General features: G+C 31.9%; 1 protein-coding gene across 2 annotated transcripts in view; it reads right to left on the bottom strand.

Annotated features, from left to right (window-relative positions):
- Positions 1-3908: 3908 nt before the first annotated feature.
- The window catches only part of LOC139481881 (DNA polymerase delta catalytic subunit-like), a 44818-nt gene continuing 35168 nt past the window's right edge, over positions 3909-13558 (bottom strand). For both annotated transcript variants that reach the window (XM_071265398.1, XM_071265399.1), the window contains exons 22-25: positions 13217-13349; positions 8231-8344; positions 5743-5893; positions 3909-4816 (exon numbers count right to left, since the gene is read on the bottom strand). In XM_071265398.1, coding sequence (XP_071121499.1) covers positions 4720-4816; positions 5743-5893; positions 8231-8344; positions 13217-13349 — 495 coding nt within the window. In that variant the 3' untranslated portion in view covers positions 3909-4719. The remainder of the gene's footprint in view (positions 4817-5742; positions 5894-8230; positions 8345-13216; positions 13350-13558) is intronic.

Genomic DNA, 13558 nt, shown 5'->3' on the forward strand with positions numbered 1-13558 from the left:
AATCCCAATCTTTCTTTTGTGGTCATAAACCTTGTGTCAAAATTTCATAGATTTCTATTAACTTAAACTAAAGTTATGGTGCGAAAACCAAGAAAATGCTTATTTGGGCCCTTTTTGGCCCCTTATTCCTAAAATGTTGGGACCAAAACTCCCAAAATCAATACCAACCTTCCTTTTATGGTCATAAACCTTGTGTTAAAATTTCATAGATTTCTATTCACTTTTACTAAAGTTAGAGTGCGAAAACTAAAAGTATTCGGACGACGGACGACGACGACGACGACGACGACGACGACGACGACGACGACGCAGACGCCAACGTGATAGCAATATACGACGAAAATTTTTTCAAAATTTGCGGTCGTATAAAAAGACATTAACGAATTAAATCGTTGTTTCAACTCTAAAAAGACAACCGGGTTTAACGCAATCGATGACCTCACCAAAGATTTGATCTTTATTGACCCGCCTGTTTTATCTACTGAAGAGTTTTCACATTTCATAGTTGTTCAACAATCCACTGTTTCGAATTGTGAGCACGTGTTCGAAGACAAAAGACGATCAAGAAAGTGTTTGTTCCAACCACAAACTTCATGCAAGGATAAGGAATCGGACTTTTTCGAATGTTTCAGACCAGTTTAGACTCTTCTCGGATTTATGATATTGTATGTTCATCATTTTTTAATTGTTAATATCAATGTTTTTGGTGTACCCTTATGACATTAATATATTAGCTCATCTCATTGTAAATTAATATATACTATAGTAGGCCAAAAAGGTTTAACTGACAAAACATTAGTTTCGTTGTCCTCTATATTACAGCAGAGACATATAATACATGTATTATATGTCTCTGATTACAGATAATAAAACATAAAGCTTAACCACAATTTAATGCATAATTATTCTGTGTCTGTTTAAAGAGATACTAGTAATAGATATAAGAACATCCAAGGCACAATTGGTAAAAGCATAGAAATGTATACACGTCTCTGGTAAAAAGTAAACCATTATAGGTCAAAGTGCGGTCTTCAACATGGAGCCTTGACTCACACAAAACAGCAAGCTATAAAGGGCCCCAAAAATGACAAGTGTAAAACCACGGTCTAATCTAGATTAAAAAAAACGTGAAACACTGATGAACACATCAACTACTGAACATCAGATTCCTAACTTAGGACAGGTGCAAACAAATGCAGCGGATTTAAAAATACTATAAAATATCAATTGAAATGGCTGTAATTGGCAGATCATATTCGTTATTGGTCTATTGGTTTTTAAACAAAAATCAGACTATTTATTTGCTTGTTTTGCTTGTTTTTCATCTTTCATATCAGTGGCCTTTCATAGCTTGCTCTATTTTATGGTTTTTGCTCCATGACAAACACTTACAGACAAGAAGAGTGCACACACTGAAATGTCTCCCCTTTTTTTTACCTACCATTGTTATGTTGATAGTTCTAAAATAAAAATGTTTCTACAACCATCACATAAACTTAACATGATCATTACAATCATTCAATACAATAAATAAAGTTGATCTATTGCTTATTGTCCAAGAAACTGATTTAACCAAGAAAACTAAACATTGACCTATGAACCTTGAAAGTGAGGTCAAGGTCAGATGAACCATGCCAGGCAGACATGTACAGCTTACAGTCCTTCCATACAACAAATATAGTTGACCTATTGCATACTTAGTTTTAGAAAAACAGATCAAAACACTAAAACTTAACAATGAGAAGTGAACCGTGAAAATAAGGTCAAGGTCAAATAAAACCTGTGCCAGTGACATGTACATCATTAAATATTTCCATACACGAAATATAGTTGACCTTGTGCATATAGTATTAGAAAGAAAAAAAAACAGCTTTACTTTGACCACTGTACCATGAAAATAAGGTCAAGGTCAAATGACACCTGAACATGTACATCTTACAATCATTCCATACACCAAACATAGTAGACCTATTACTAACAGTATAAGAAAAACAGGCCAGATCACAAAAACTTAACTATAACCACTGAACAATGAAAATGAGGTCAAGGTCAGATGACACCTGCCAGTTGGAAATGTACACCTTACAATCATTTCATACACCAAATATACTAGACCTATTGCTTATAGTATCTGAGACTTGACCACCAAAACGTAACCTTGTTCACTGATCCATGAAATGAGGTCAAGGTAAGTGAAAACTATCTGATGGGCACTAGAACCTTGCAAGGTACACACATACCAAATATTGTTATCCTATTACACATAATAAGAGAGAAGTTAACGTTACAAAAAATATTTACTTTATTTTCAAGCATTCACTGAACCATGAAAGTGACAGATGTGACAGACGGAAACTGTAAAATAAGGCAAATATATACAAAGTATCAAGCATCCAGGTCTGACACCTTCTAAAATATAAAGCTTATAAGATGTTATTTAACGCTGCCGCCAGATCACTATCCCTTATGTCGTGTTTTCTGCAACTATAGTAGCTAGCTCGAAAAAAACTAGCGATTGTCCTGTAATTATGCTTTTCTACAGTTTTTACATTTCTATAAATTGAGCAGTGAGACAACTCTCCACAAGAGACCAAATGGCACAGAAATTAACAACTATAAGTCACTACGACCTTCAACAATGAGCAAAGCCCATACTGCATAGTCAGCTATAACAGGCCCCAAAATGACAATGTAAAACAATTCAAAAGAGAAAACTAACGGTCTAATTTATGCACAAAAAAATGAATGAAGAACACATAAACAAAGACAACCACTGAATTACAGGCTCCTTACTTGGGACAGACACATACATACTGAATGTGGTTGGGTTAAACATATTAGCAGGATTCCAACCCTCTCTAACCAGGGGTCTCATTGGGGGTTTCTGATCCCTGATCCCGCTTACTGTTTTGTCAGATTTACGTATCCCGCTTACACTATGTACGTAAGCAATTCTCATTTTTTTTTGTAATTTCCTGTGTCACGCTAGCATTCAGTTCCTGTTTTCACGGCACAATAATTCGACTTTCACGTGTCACGCTTACAAAAAATCATCATCCTGCGTCATGTAAGACCCAAATGAGACCACCTAGCCTGGGACAGTGGTGTAACAGTACAATGAAAGAACAAACTAAAAACCAGTTGAAAAAGGCTTAAATTGGATAAATTCTTCCAAAAAAATAATAGTTTTAAGTCCCTACAAAATAACCTATTTGACAGTGGCAGTAATCTCTGATGGAAAACATGGATGGAAGGTTTATAAATGTCACTGTAAATTCAGAAATTAGTGCAAAAAATGCCACAGGGTTATAATCGCAATAAATTTAACTTGCAATTTGAAATTGTTTATATAAATTTAACAGGGTTTTTCTCAATATCGCATAAATTTAAATCTTGTTTTAGTCTAAAATGACAAAATTGCAATAAATAATGCACTTAATAATTTACAATATTGCGATCTCAGGAAAAACTGTAAACAAATATATACATATAATATTAGTATGCAAATCATTATTTGGATATTCACCCTGTGGTATTATTTTTATTATTAAAAACTTCATAATGATTTCTGTATTTATATAACCATTAATTTAATTCTATTATATGTGATCTGTTTCATTAATTGGACTATCATCACATGCTAGGCTCCCAGTTGTACTTTGACCTATAATTGTTTACTTTTACAAATTGTGACTTGGATGGAGAGTTGTATCATTGGCAATCATACCACATCTTCTTATATCTAGGACTATCATTTAAGTGTTTGTGCGTACAAGACATTGGGAAAAAAAACATTATATGAAATGGACAATGGTCAAAACGATCAGAATTTAAAATGGCCATTATAATACAAGAAAATTCAAATAAAGAAAAACATAGTGTTCCCATCTAATCAACAAACAAAGATATAAAATTTAATCTTTTTTATTGTTGCTATAGACATTTTATAACATTTAATAATCAAATCAAAATGTTCATAATTGTATATTGTCATTTATTTAGCACTATTTTTATACTAAACACCTGGTTTGAATATTTTCATCTGTTGCATATTCATATAAATTTAAATAAAACATATAAGGTAAATCAATACATTGTCTAATGTTGTTTTTTTACACCTGAATTAACTTTTCTAACATGCTCCATCATAAACTCACATACTGTGGATTCATTTATTTAGGAAAACTTGCATTTGCCTGGATATTCAATTTCATTGTTTTGGCAAAGTTTGCATTCATTCTTTTAAAAATGTGTAGTTTGTTCATCATTTAAATTCATCACATGAAATCCACAAAATTGGTATTCAACTAATATTAATAAATCCACATGAAGTTTGAAGTTATACAAACAATAGATTTCATTTAGATGGTAAATTCCTTGGAGGGTTTCAATACGTTTTTAATGTTTTTCCTCCACCCAACAAATAACATTTGTACAAAATAACTTAAAGTTGATTTTTTTTAGTGCAATATTGATCATGATTGATATTATGTGCATTTTTATGATAAATATATACAAATATATGATGACTAACATTCCATTTTTACAGGAACACATAGGTTCACATTTTTCATAGAATCACTGATAAACATTCCAATCACAGGATGTAGAATTACAGGAGCTGCCTCATTCATAGGATGCAGAATTAGAGATGAGCATTACATTTTAGAGCTGTTGGATTCATTTCTATAATTAATAGCAAGTTGAATTATTGTCTTGTCACCATTCTGGGTCCCCAAATCTAGCTATTAATTTGCCGTGATCCTCCAAGTCTTTCTGAACTTTCTTCCTCATGTAGAAAATTGGACAATCTCGACTACAACAAAAAATTAACAATAAAAAAGTGTTCATCTTCATGCATTCTATTTTATCCACATATGTCAGACAATATTTCCACTTTATGAAATCATATCAGGGGTCTTTTAAAATCAAGCATGTAAATATTTAAAGTGTCTACAAATAAACTTCTAGAAGACAAGTGGATGCTCCATACTTTTAATGTACACCTAACTATAAGAGTGTAGTTGATTGAAATGAGCATAAAAATATTATTTTGACAGTGCTCCTAAAAATTTGGAGATTAAATATTTTTATGTTTGCGCACAGCTTTTGATAACATTTGTACAGGTAAACTCAGGTAAAAATAAAGGTAATATCAATAAAAACAGTATTAATATACAAATGTGACTATAATTTATTAATTTTCATTAAGGAATGACTGTAATATTTTTTCTGTCTATGAAGAAATAACATAAAAAATGTGGTGCACACTGAATAATGTGCATAGCTGGTTATTTAACAGTGCACCACATTTTTTTATGTTATTTCGAAAAGACGACAAAATATTACAGTTATTTCTTATAATTTAATTCTAAATTCCATTTTAAACCGGCGTAAATCATGAAAAAATGTTGATGACGTCATGGTCACATGTCAAAATTGTGTCTATCATATGATAAACAGAACGACGTCAGCCAATCAGAAGACGCATTACATCCAAAATTAAATTATTAATAGATATGACTGAAAATCATTAATTTTGAAAATATTTGTTAATTTGAGTTATATATTTTTCATATTGAAATATAAAACTGAATATAAAGTGATCATGCTAAATCCTGTTATTCATTGCAAATATATCAGATTGAAAAGTGTTTCACCAAAAAGTAATTGCTTTTAAATAAGTAAATAGTTTAAGTTAGCTTGTGTTACACATTCAATAAATACATATCTTACTCCTACCTTGTACAAAGCACATCTTCATGTAGACTTCCCTGACATCTTTGACACTGTGTCCAGAGACGAGAAAACTTCTCTTCCAGAACATTTAAATGGGAGATCTCTTTCTGATATATCTGGGACTCTCTTGATTTACAATAATTACACACAGCACCTGTTTAATGTATGATATCACTAATTTATTTATTTGGTGTCTTGCTTGTAAATGTATAATTATATATGTAATTGTTAATGTATAACTGGTATCCGCTTGTAGCACCATATGTGTGCCTAAGTTGTACTAAATTGTCTTGTCTTGAAAGATGATAAAATATAAAGCTAATAAACAGCTGCGCCATGAGCGCATGATACGCCCGACGTCTTGTGTGGAAGTTTTATGCAATAATCATAAATAGTTTCTGAGGAAGTTTTAAGCAATAACCATTTATTGTTTTTGAGACACGGCGGGACATGTGAAACCCCCCCACCCTGTTTTTTTTTTACAAATATCACTAAAATAAAATTTTGAATCAAACCAAAAAGTATACAGATCTTTAAATTAGTATAACAAAGAAGTGTGTACAGTTTCAAGCAATAATCATAAATTGTTTTTGAGATACGGCGCGACATGTAAAAAAAAACCTCCCCTTTTTTACAAAATACTCAATAACTCAAAAATGAAATTTTAAGTCATGGACGGACGGACACCGGACATTTGTATACCATAATACGTCCCGTCAAAATTTTGACGGGCGTATAAAATCAACATATATTGTGAAATCTTGATTTGTTTTAAATCATAAAAATTCATTTCTCCTCTTGAAAAACAATTTAATGGTTTGGATTTTGCTATACCAAAGTGAAGTTACAAAATTAGGGGGAAAATAATCATATCAAAGCTCCCTCGTTCCTTTCTTTCATATGGTACAATTACAGTATTGGAAAATACCATAACAACCAGTAAATTGTCTCATGTTCTTTACAGCAACCAACAAGACTGTGTCTATAGTACACGGATGCCCCACTCGCACTATCATTTTCTATGTTCAGTTGACCGTGAAAATTGGGGTTAAACCTTTAATTTGGAATTAAAATTAGAAAAATCATATCATAGGGAACATGTGTACTAAGTTTCAAGTTGATGTTACTTTAACTTCATCAAAAACTACCTTGACCAAAAACTTTAACCTGAACTTCGCACTATCATTTTCTATGTTCAGTGGACCACAAAATTGGGGTCAAAACTATAATTTGGCATTAAAATTAGAAAGATCATATCATGGGGAACATGTGTACTAAGTTTCAAGTTGATTGGACTTCAACTTCTTCAATAAAGGGCTGCGCTTTAGCGCATGATACGCCCGTTGCTCTTTTAACTTGTCTTTTATGCTTTAAATGAATTTATATGATCAACTAGAAATATATATACAAATCAAAAGGGATGTTACATTAATATATTCACCAAAGTTTCATAAAATCCTCCTTTTTTAAGTATAAAAATTCATTACTTAAGAAAACGTAAAATCTAAAATTTATAAAAATGGAAAGGGAGCTTATGTCAATAGATATAAACAATTTATCAAAGTTGCATAAAATTTTGTGAAAGTGTTAGTTATTGTCCCAAAATTGGAAAATCCCCCCTTTTTTAAGCATAAAAATTCATAACACGGAAATGTAAAATCTGAAATTTATAAAAACTGAAAGGGAGCTTACATCAATAGATATAAACAATTCACCAAAGTTTCATGGACATTGGTGAAAGCCTTTTTGAGTTATTGTCCGAAGTGTTGAAAATCCCCCTTTTTTTTATGAATAAAGCCCCATAAATTTAAAACTTAAAATCTGAAATTTATAAAAATTGAAAGGGAGCTTACATCAATAGATATAAACAATTCACCAAAGTTTCATGGACATTGGTGAAAGCCTTTTTGAGTTATTGTCCGAAGTGTTGAAAATCCCCCTTTTTTTATGAATAAAGCCCCATAAATCCAAAACTTAAAATCTGAAATTTATAAAAATTGAAAGGGAGCTTACATCAATAGATATATACAATTCACCAAAGTTTCATGGAAATTGGTGAAAGCCTTTTTGAGTTATTGTCCGAAGTGTTGAAAATCCCCCCTTTTTTATGAATAAAGCCCCATAAATCCAAAACTTAAAATCTCAAATTAAAAAAAAACGAAAGGGAGCTTACGTCAATAGATATAAACAATTCACTTAAGTTTCATGGAAATTGGTGAAAGCGTTTTTGAGTTATTGTCCGAAGTGTGGACGACGGACGGACGGACGGACGGACGGACGGACAACGGTATACCATAATACGTCCCGTCTAAAAGACGACGGGCGTATAAAAACTACCTTGACCAAAAACTTTAACCTGAAGCGAACGGACGCACAGACGGACGAACAAACGAACGAATGGAGGCACAGACCAGAAAACATAATGCCCCTCTACTATCGTAGGTGGGGCATAAAAACATATTACCAACTACTTCTGCGTAATCCCATTTACCTTCTCTGTCCAAAACAGCTCTGCAACCGACACATGTCTCTCTTTTCTTGGTGAAGGCAGACAGTCCGCCAGCTTTAGATGTCACAAATGTTTTTGTTCTTGTGTGGTCACCCTCTAAAATAAAAGTAAATCTTTGCTTATATCAACTGGTTAATTCAGTTTTTGAATAAAATTCTTCTATATTTTTTTTTTATGACAAACTCTTGTAATATGGCATGGAAAGAGGCTTAAATATGCAAAGAAGTATGTGATGACCTGTATTGAACCTTACATTTAAAGTTTCTAATTATACTGTGCTATAATATAAAGTATTGTTTTTATCATGTCATATATACAACCCCCACCAAGACTGTTTCAGACTGTTTTTTTTCAGTTTTTCCCATAAGTCTGTCCCTTAAACATCCTGTTACGGGCTATTCCACTAAAATGTATGTGGGAGGGTAGGAAGGGACTTTCAAAATATCTCTACAACCAAGAACTTTTTTTTTAGTTTATTGCGCATAATGGTAATAGATACATACTGAAAAAAAAGACCAATGACCCCCAATCAATAAATAAACTTATTACATTGGTTGCAATGAATTACATTGATTTCCCAGTTTAATAAAAACCGATAATTTCACATGCGAAATAAACATGGTTCATGGTTATTTCACTCTCTAACATCATACAACAATAGGCGAAGAAAAAAGATATAGTTCCTTACATGTTTACATTAATTTCTTTAAAAAAAGCCATTTGCCAATGTAATAAAAAGAATAACTAATTAAAGAATTCAAATATCAAAAAATATGCAACTAGTGACCGATAAACACTGATAATTAACTCATGAATGCGCTAAACGCATTTCTGAATTAATGTGTTGTTCGGTCACTCGTTGAATATTTTTCTCTATTTGAATTCTTCGATTAGTTATTCTATAATTCCCTTTGTAATTTCCTATATAATAATTTTCACATGCATTATACAGAGGGTTTATGAAGGGGTGTAATCCCTTATTCCCAAAGAAATTAAAACTGAGTCCAGAATTTTTGAAAAAAGAAACATTTGGACCTAGATCCCCAAAAATAATCTTTAATTCCCAGACATGTGACAGAGTTGTCAAGCCACAACTGGAGATTTGGAAATTTTCAGCTGGAGTTTGGGCCTCATAACTGGAGATTTTTTATCGACCTTTTTATCGAGGTATGAAATGGTTTTATGGTGTTTAAAAACTGCATTTCTTCCTTTTTTTTGGTTATAAGAACAATAATTCCATACCTTTAAATACATGCATATCCATTTTTACTTCATGTACTTGTTAAAAATAGAAGATAAGGGTTTTTTAAATATTTATTGATTATGTATAATTCAGGATAAAATGATCAGCCATCATACTGTTACATAGTTGGCAAAAAGTATCTCTGATTAAGCTACATTGTCAACTTTGGAACCACTACTGAACAAGCTTGTAACAGAAGGTGTTAAATTGATAGAGTTGTAGGCTTGCTGGTGGGTAGCTGTCTTCATAAGTTTGGTCAAGTCATTAGGGCCACCATAATCAGCTTTGCATGAAGTGTAGTTAGCATGGTCTTGACACTTAGTACTGGATCTGCACCATTTGAAATCAGACATCCAGGCAGAGTTGAATTTGGCTAGATACTTGGTCTTCTTTTATTTGCTGCTGGGGTATTTGGTGATAAAATATGGTTTGCATTTTGTCAAATTCTAAAATTTTACAATAGTTCAAGACAACTATACTTATATAGGTGTTGGCTTGGATAGAAAATAAGCCATAAATATCATATTTGAGTTGATTTCATTTGTCTTTGAGGTTCAGTAAATGCTCAATGTTTTCAACAGCATCAAATAAATGGTTGTTTATACAACTTGTACAATTAGTCAATTTTATCCTTTGTCAGTATTCACTTTTAGTCAACCAGGCTTGTGTCTTTAACTATTTAGTTGATCATTGGGTAATTGCCTATTATCTTTGATTTATTGTTGTATATGTTACAGGGAATTTGTGAAATCAGGGATTTTGTAAAATCACTGAAATTTCAGGGAATTTGTAAAATCACTGAACTGATTAGTGATTTGATAAAATATCTGATTTTGACCAGTGATTTTACAAAATCCCTGAAATAATTAAGATCTTTTTTACAGATTCACTGATAAAATTCAGGGAATTTGTAAAATAAATTAATTCAAATTTTGTTAAGAATTTCTGTGGAAAAAGCCTTCTATAGTAACACTCAGTAAGCTTAAGGTTAATCTAGCCTTTATTTTAATATTAAGTGAGCAGTTTTCATGCACTATAGTATACAACTGACATACTGTAGAACAATGGCTCAGGCACATATATCTTAAAAACAAGAGCAAACATACACACAAAAGTTACTTCAAATATAAATTGGAGGAAAATTAAAGTGCAATATATGGAACCGGGGAAAATATGATGAAATTTTGTCAAAAGCCACAGAAAGAAGACAAAACAATTAAGCTCTTATCATCACCTTGTTTGAAAGAAAGTTACTATAAAATTGAGAATGGAAATGGGGAATGTGTCAAAGAGACAACAACCCGACTGTTTATTATAGTTTTTCTGTAATTACTGTCATGACTGTATAAAATAAAACCAATTATATCAAATTTTTTAAACAAATATAAAAACGGAACATGAGGTTGATTGCTGTCATAAGAGAAAAAAAAACACATATGTAAGGTATAAGAAACAAGTGAAACTGCGAGCTACTGCTCACTGATGATACCCCCGCCGCAAGTGGATAATATTAATAGTGTAAAAATATGCAAGTGTTCGGTAAACAGGAAGTTGTCGAGTGATGAATCTGAAAACGCATCACACGGTATAGCTGACTTATATAAATCCTGAAACCAAATTTCAGAAATCCTTGTATTGTAGTTCCTGAGAAAAATGTGACGAAAATTTTCAACTTGGCTATCATGTGTAAAATCAGACAAGTGTTCGGTAAACAGGAAGTTGTCAAGTGATGAATCTGAAAACGCATCACACGGTATGGCTGACATATATAAATGTTGATACCAAATTACAGAAAGGGTGGATGTGTAGTTCCTGAGAAAAATGTGACGAAAGTTTCATGGGACGGACTGACTGACAGACTGACGGACTGACAGACAGAGGTAAAACAGTAAACCCCCCTTTTTTAAAGCGGGGGTATAATGACAGACAGAGGTAAAACAGTATACCCCCCCCCCTTTTTTAAAGCAGGGGTATAATTAAGTAAGTTAGGGTATGTGATCCAGTGGCAAATATTACATGCATATCAGAGCAAGAGCATCTTATTGCTGCATGAACATTGATAGATAAAAGCAAATAAGTGTTGTATTATTATTTGCCTACAAAATAACATTTATATTCTCAAAATAATAACAATAAAAGACAACAGCAAATATAGTAAAGAATACTTTGTTTTGTACTTGCATGTTATGAATAGGTTCTAACCAAGCAAAAATAAAATAGTTTTACTTACTTTGGTCATATATCAGATACATGTTTTTTATCACTAAGTGATATAACTTTGAATAAGTTTCTAAACTTTCTCAACTCTTTTAATCCAAATAAAATAAATATTTTGTTAATATTTTGTTAAATGTAGGTATGAAGTTCTTCAATTTGGAGATTTGAAAAAATCGTTAAACGCAGTATTCATCAGATGAAGATGTTTTAAAAATATTATGTATGTCTTGAAGATATGTACAGCATCGTTCAGAAAATTCACGTATCAATAGGTCATGGTGGTAGGGACAAAATGATTTTAAAAGTAAGCAAATAGAAAGTGTGCAAATGTTTCATACAAAGCTTTAGAACTTTACAAGGAACTTTGAGAGGAATGCCAATTAAAAAACTTAAGAGCTGCTACAGTAAAGGCATGGTCGTGAAGTGTATAATAAGCAAAGAGTTCAATTTTCCGAGTACAGGTTGATTTGATACAGACATGCATCGAAAAGCAGGGCAATTATGTAACAGTAGATGTCACCCAAACTTACCATGAAAAAATTGGTAAATTCACAGTGGTATAAATATCCGTTTACATGCCTTTTAGTCATTATCATTATACACTAGTTCTAGCTCATAGTGTTCAAATAACAAATACATTTCAAAACCATTAGTGATCATTAGTTTATTTTTATATTAAGAAAAACACATTTCTAAGAGCAAGTTATACTTAATCGTAATCAGGGATTTTACAAAATCCCTAGCTCTATTTTCAGTGATTTTGTAAAATCCCTAACAATTTCAGGGATTTTACAAAACCACTGAAACTGTTAGTGATTTAACAAAATCACTGATTAGTCCAGTGATTTTACAAAATCACTGATTTTACAAATTCCCTGTAACATATATACAGTTTGAGCCTTAAACACCTCAGGCTGATTTACCTATTTTACGACCTCATTTTCGTTTGACACAACAGGAAACTTCCGTTTTTTTCAGACTTTTCCTATATCAATTTCGAGTTTCTCTGACTTTTTCTCTGTCCTTATCAATTTTGTAAACAAAAATGTGTAATGAAAATTTTACGAGGTTGACATTTTCAAAAAAACAGAAGATTTCAAATTTTGACAGGAGGGACAGAAGAGGGTCTGAAAAGCGGGGGATTTTGACTCCCGCCGGAAAAATCACATGTATGAATTCCTGAATCCTAAAATTCTACATAAAAAATTGGCCCAATCCAGGTTCCTAGTGAAAAAAGGCCTTCAGAACTTGTTATGTATACTGTGGATTCATTATTAATAGTTAGATACCAATTTTTGTGGGTTTCGTGGGTACAGGTGAACCATGATTCAAATTTTCAACTTATTACAAATTTTTTATATGCTATGTATGCAGAGATTGGCAAAACCACGAAATCCAATATCCACCAAAATGCTAGTTTTTCTCAATCAACGAAAATTGATACCAACGAAAAATAAAAGAATCCACAGTATTACGTATTAAAAAATATAAAAATAAGGTTAACTTACTGAGAAGTACTGATTCTGCTTTCTTTTCTCCCAAGATTGGTTCAAATATCCTGAGTAAAGGTTTGGATAACTGATTATCTAGGTAATATGATGTGTCTATAGGAATGTTGTTCTCTAACACATATATAGGATCCTAAATAAACAAAATATATATTTGTAAGGTTAAGTTACTTGTCAAATCTCACGATTTTTTTAAATACATGTATAATGTTAATTAATACAGATTTCAATGGATACTGTAAATCAAAAAATTATTGCATGCATTTATAATTGTGATTTTTTAAAAATTGAAAAATTGCGAGATTAATTTATGAGATCTCAGTAAAATGTACATACAGATAA

This window comes from Mytilus edulis, chromosome 7 (assembly GCF_963676685.1).
Source record: "Mytilus edulis chromosome 7, xbMytEdul2.2, whole genome shotgun sequence".
NCBI lineage: Eukaryota > Metazoa > Mollusca > Bivalvia > Mytilida > Mytilidae > Mytilus > Mytilus edulis.